Source organism: Balaenoptera acutorostrata, chromosome 9 (genome assembly GCF_949987535.1).
Source record: "Balaenoptera acutorostrata chromosome 9, mBalAcu1.1, whole genome shotgun sequence".
Lineage (NCBI taxonomy): Eukaryota > Metazoa > Chordata > Mammalia > Artiodactyla > Balaenopteridae > Balaenoptera > Balaenoptera acutorostrata.
Window position 1 is genome coordinate 53,500,432 of NC_080072.1, and position 6,000 is coordinate 53,506,431.

The following is a 6,000-nucleotide window of genomic DNA, read 5'->3' on the forward strand; positions in this document are numbered from 1 at the left end:
TCCAATTCAGATATATATCCTCTATAACCCAGACCCATTCCCCACCCAGGTGAAAACAATCCAAGAATTTCCTAGGACCCCCTCCCCCACTTCCATAAGATCCGCACTTCTCGGGGCCAAGCCTCTGGGGAAAACAACGCCCAGATCCCACCCTCCCGGCGCAAGGTTGAAGAGGGCCGGTTCGCCGGTGTGGGCCTCACCGAGCTGAGCAACTGGGATCAGAGCAAGGAACAAGGGTGGGGCTCAAGGAAGGGAGCTGGGGTCGGTGAGACGACGGAGACCCGAGGAAGAAAGGGATGGACAGGAGGCTGGGGCTGGGCGGGGTGAGGAGTGGGGAAGGCAGATCCACGGGAGAGGGCCGGGCTGCGGGGAAAGGAGCGGGCGGAGTGGGGGACGGAAGGGTCAGAATCCGAGCGACGGATCATGGCGAAGAGGAATGTGTGGCTAACAAGGGTCGGCGAACAGGCTCAAGGGCTAGGGGGTGGAAGGAAGCGCGACCACGAGGCCCGCAGGGAGCCTCCGCGGACAGAAGGGCCGCACTGGGGGCGGTGCGGGGAAGCCACTGCCAGCTGCCAGGAGTGGGGGAGCCGCGCACTCACCGCTCTGCTCCCCTAGGAACACCAGCTTGAATTTCCTCAGCGGATTCCCGAAGTCTCCGCCCGCGGACATGATGGAGCCGGAGGAGCTGCCGCCGCCTCAGCCCAGAGACCTCTCAGACCGACGCCGCTCCAACCGGTTGACGGGGAGGCTAGAGGAAGGGTCGGCGCCGAGCTCTCTCGGCCCCTGCAGGGCCCGGCAGCGGAGCAAGGCTGGAGAACAAGGCTCCTCTCACAGGCAGCCGTCGCCGCCGCCTCCCCTCGGAGTCGCCTAGCACCGAGCGAGGCCCGCAGCTGGGAAAGGAAGGAGGGCGGTGTCGGAAGCAGCCAGGGGTGTGCTCGGGGGTCCCGAGGCTAGAGCCGTTCCCCTCTCAGCACCCGGCACAGAGACTGAGGCGAGGGTGGCGGAGCCGGAGCCGCAGACGCGTCTGGGACCTCTCACACGCAGCGCTCCAGCTCCACAGCTGCCACCACCACAGCCCAACCTGCTGAGTGCGCGAGCCTGTGGCGCGGCGCGGGGCGAGCCCGGGCGCGAGCCTGCCGCCCAGCCAGCCACGGCGTACGTGCGTGCGTGCGTGCGTGCGTGCGTGCGCGCCACAGCCAGCGCCTTCCTGGTTTAGCCTGCTTTCCCGGCTCCGCCCAGGCAGAGAAGACGTGGGGAGGTTAGGTTTCCCCTCGCGTCGGGAGAAGCAGGGAGATGGGGGGGTGGAGCCTGGGAGAGCTGACGGGGTAGAATAAGGAGCACTTATGTCACTTACGGGATGAGCCAATCGGAAGAGGTTAAGGGCGGGCAGAGATGGCGAGTGAGGTGGCAGCGCCAGAGCGCGCGCGGTGCCCTCCTGCGGTGGAAAGCGTCTCACCGTGGCGGCCATGCGAAGTGTGGCCCGTCGCAACCTGAGGGGAGGCGAGGGAATTGGGGCGAAGGCGGGGCCAGAATGGAGGTGGCATTGACCCCAAGTGTGGGTGAAGTCGGAAGGCCCTGAGGTGTACAGAAGGTTCCTCTTTCCTGAGCCCTCAGCTCTGCCTCACAGTTTTCAGATCCGCCCTTCACCTCTGCACCCGCCTTCTCCATCTTCTTTCTTATAATTCCTCAGACGATACCCTACTAGGTACTGTTGCTCCCAGGAGTTTTGTAACAGAAGCAGGGCCTCCACATTTTTGTAGACAAGGAAGCTGAAGGTCATAGGAAGGAAATGATTTACAAAATCCGCAGAGCCATAAAGTGGAACCCAGGTTTTGTCTTTTCCCCCAATTGAACCTCCACAACCTCCTCGTTGATAAGACCATCCACTTCCCTAACCTGACCTGGCTTGGTCTTCTCTTACCAACCTTTGTTCCTCAGATATGAACAGTTCTAAGTGACCCCCACCTTCTACTGTGATAGAAAAGGAGTTACACGTCATGTAAAACAAACCCTTCATTTCACAGGTGGTGAAACTGAGGCCCAGGTAGGAAAATGGGGTTGCAAAAAGGTCACACAACAAATTAGAGGTAGAGCATGGCCCTGATGTGGGGAAGTAGACATTGAAAGATCACCTGGGGACTTACCTGGTGGCGTAATGGTTAAGAATCTGCCTGCCAATGCAGGGGACACGGGTTTGAGCCCTGGCCTGGGAAGATCCCACATGCTGCGGAGCAACTAAGTCTGTACACAACTACTGAGCCTGCGCTCTAGAGCCTGTGAGCCACAACTACTGAGCCTGTGCTCTAGAGCCCGTGAGCCACAACTACTGAAGCCCGCGCGCTTAGAGCCCATGCTCCACAACAAAGAGAAGCCACCAAAATGAGAAGCCCGCACACTGCAACGAAGAGTAGCCCCCGCTCGCCGCAATTAGAGGAAGCCCGCGTGCAGCAACGAAGACCCAATGCAGCCAAAAATAAATAAATAAATTTATTAAAAAATAAAATAAAAAGATCACCTTTCTACAGATGTAGAAAACAAACATGGTTTACGGGAGGGGAGGATTAAATTAATAGATTAGGATTGACATATACAGACTACTATATATAAAATAGATAACTAATAAGAACCTATTGTATAGCACAGGGAACTCTACTCAATACTCTGTAATGACCTATATGGGAAAAGAATCTAAAAAAGAGTGGATATATGTATATGTATAACTGATTCACTTTGCTGTACAGCAGAAACTAACACAACATTGTAAATCAACTATACTCCAATAAAAACTAATTTTAAAAAAAGATCACCCATTCCTTCTAAAGCAGGGCTTCTGAATCTGCTGTGGGTGAGCCTCCCTTAAATTAGACATCTGCAGCATGTGTATTTTTCTGTGGAGAGAATCCATAGCTTTCATCAGATTTTCAACCCAGTTCATGACCCCAAAAATGAAGGTTAATGTCACACTCAAGAGGAGCTCAGGAATACATGGCAACTAAGTGTAATGTGGATATAACTAACATGATAACTAAACTGGTAAGTTTTAAGCTGAATGGGATCCTGGAACAGAAAAAGGACATTAGGCAAAAACTAAGGAAATCTGAATAAATATGGACTTTAGTTAATTACAATGTATCAATACTGGTACATTAATTGTAACAAATGTACTGATGTAAGATATTAATAGAGGAAACTGGGGATGGGGAGAAGTATATGCAGACTTTCTGTACTGTCTGCTCAATTTTTCTGTAAATCTAAAACTTTTAAAAAATAAGATCTATTAATAAAAGATAAATAAAGGTTAAGAATTATCAAATTAGAGAATTTATAATCCACACCTTACCATACTTCAGCCACAACTCACCATACGATGGGACAGCATTCGAAAAAGTAATCCTTGGCCTTGAAAAGGACACTTTTAAAAACTGGTATCAAAAATAGTTCCAAGTTAGGGCTTCCCTGGTGGCGCAGTGGTTGAGAATCTGCCTGCCAATGCAGGGGACACGGGTTCGAGCCCTGGTCCGGGAAGATCCCACATGCCGCGGAGCAACTAGGCCCGTGAGCCACAGTTACTGAGCCTGCGCGTCTGGAGCCTGTGCTCCGCAACAAGAGAGGCCACGATAGTGAGAGGCCCGTGCACCGCGATGAAGAGTGGCCCCCGCTTGCCGCAACTAGAGAAAGCCCTCGCACAGAAACGAAGACTCAACACAGTCATAAATAAATAAATAAATAAATAAATAAAAGAACATGAATTTCTTTAAAAAAAAAAAAAAAAAGTTCCAAGTTAATAATAAAAAATAAGTCCTTAAATTTGTGTATAGAGCCTTACCATTCACAAAACACACTTATGTACATTTTCTCATTATTAGAGGGTTATTGTTTACTTAGCTGTAGAAATGGCAGGATCAAACAAGTGCCTTCTCAAACCCAGGGATGAATTGCTGAATGAACTAGAATAAATTAAGGGGAGGAAAAGAGATTCTTAAATTTTCATTTATTCTGGCCTATCAAGACAACAGCTATAACCCCAAATCTCCTTCTCTATTAAAATTTACTAACTTCTACTTCCTCTCAGCCAAGCAGCAGAAAGATTTTAGATCATGCATCTAAAATGAAATGGTAGAAACCTGAGTTGTGATATGGATGTTTGATTTTTCTTTTTTAATACTTGAGTTTAAAAGTAGCTTGTCAGGTCTGATAAGGCTCGCCCCAACAGTAACCCAGAACCCTAGTACACACAAAGAGCAGCCAATACCAAGACAATATATAAGAAGAAAAGCTCTGCAAACAAAAATAAGTGGCTATTTTTTTCTTTCTGATGGGTACCAGGTTTTCATTATGTTTCCTGAAATAGCTTTAAAGTAACATCTGAGGCTTGGAACTATAATTACTTTGTACTTCCTCCAGAACTTTATGAATCAATTCTTCCCTGCTGCTTTGGTCTCTGTAATCACCTAGGTAGGTGAGGCTGTTCCTATCATTTTGGAGAGCAATATGATATAATCCACCTCTTACCTCAGATGTTTTTAATGTTTTAACTTAGCATTTTGCGTTGATACATATAAGGCCTCATTCTCCTCTGAAGCCAAAATCATATTTATTAAGTGCTCTGTGTAAGTCATATGTTTTATCTTTAGAGATCTTATGGTCTAAAAGTTACATATTATGTGCTATGGGGTTCATCAAACGGAGAAATTACTTGGGAGAAGGAGGAATTAAAGAGGCCTTTTTCAAGGGTGCTTTCACCAGCACTTTCACTTCAATGATTTCTCTTAATCTTGAACACGTGCACCTCCCTCCCTCGTCCCAATTCCTACTCATTCTTTAGGTATCATCTTTAAAAAGTCCTCAAAAAGACCTCTCTGTCTGCTTGCATTCCACCAAAGAGTGTAAGTACTCCTGCCTGTCCTCCCATTGTACCCTATTCTTCCCCATCATTTAATTGTTTTTGTTAATTGTCAGTCTTCCCCACCTGACTATAAGCTTCATGAGATCAAAACTCATGTCTTGTATTCCCAGCACTTGCAGAGTGCTTGCTCCACAGCAAGCATGCAACAGATATTTGCTGAGTAAATGAAATAAATGAGGGAGATTATTTTTAGTTTTCTTCAAAAGGTGAATGGGATTTGGGCACGTGGAGATGGAAGGGCAAGAGCGTTTTGGAGAAAGAGAACGTCACTTAAAATCATGTGATGTAAATTGATACTGCATTCCTTTACAACACTTGTGAAAAAGATGCCCAGATCAGATCTCATAACTAAAAACTGGGGACAATGGAAGAGGACAGCTTTGGCAGCTCCAAAGGGAAAGTACCTAGAGCTGTTTTTTTGATCAGTTTAAAAGGGATTGTTAATTTGAAGCCCATGAGTATAAGCAGGAATCTAACACACAGAAATTGTAATATAATTACAGCTTGACTTTCTGCCCCAGAGACAAAAAACTTCTTGAGGGAGGACTGAGATTTCATCTTATTCCCTGTGACAGATACTATTTGTTGCCTATCCAACAACAAACACACACACACACACACACACACACACAAACACACAATTTCCACAATATATATTGGAAATGACAGATACTGTTCCAGCTTCCCTTCAGCTAAGCTATAGGCACCTAACTTGATCTGAGCCAGTGGGATACAAAGGAAATGTCCCAGAGACTGCTGAGATAAATTTTCTTCCTTGATGAGAAGAGATAGATGAGGAAAAACTGCCATTTTTCTGCCATTGGATATGGTTATATAAGGACATGATATCTAGAGCAAAGACATCTTGTGAACATTAACATATAATCCTGAAGAAAAAAGCCAACCACTGATGATGGCTAAGCAAAAAGCTAAAAGGCCTCATTGGGCCACTGTACCAACCCTGGAACTGGACTTCCTCTGGATTTCTTTTTAGCAAGATAATAAATGTCTTTATATGTATTAATGTCTTCATAATATGTCTTTTTTTTTTTTATGGCTGTGTTGGGTCTTCGTTTCTGTGCGAGGGCTTTCTC

The 6,000-nt window shown here is 46.9% G+C and overlaps 1 protein-coding gene across 2 annotated transcripts in view; it reads right to left on the minus strand.

Moving 5' to 3' along the window:
- RAB6A (RAB6A, member RAS oncogene family) overlaps positions 1-1,152 on the minus strand; it is a 79,104-nt gene extending 77,952 nt beyond the window's left edge. The window contains exon 1 of one of the 2 annotated variants that reach the window (XM_057553201.1): positions 600-1,152. In XM_057553201.1, coding sequence (XP_057409184.1) covers positions 600-669 — 70 coding nt within the window. In that variant the 5' untranslated portion in view covers positions 670-1,152. The remainder of the gene's footprint in view (positions 1-599) is intronic. The other variant, XM_057553199.1, reaches the window with a different exon arrangement.
- Between the last annotated feature and the right edge of the window lie 4,848 nt (positions 1,153-6,000).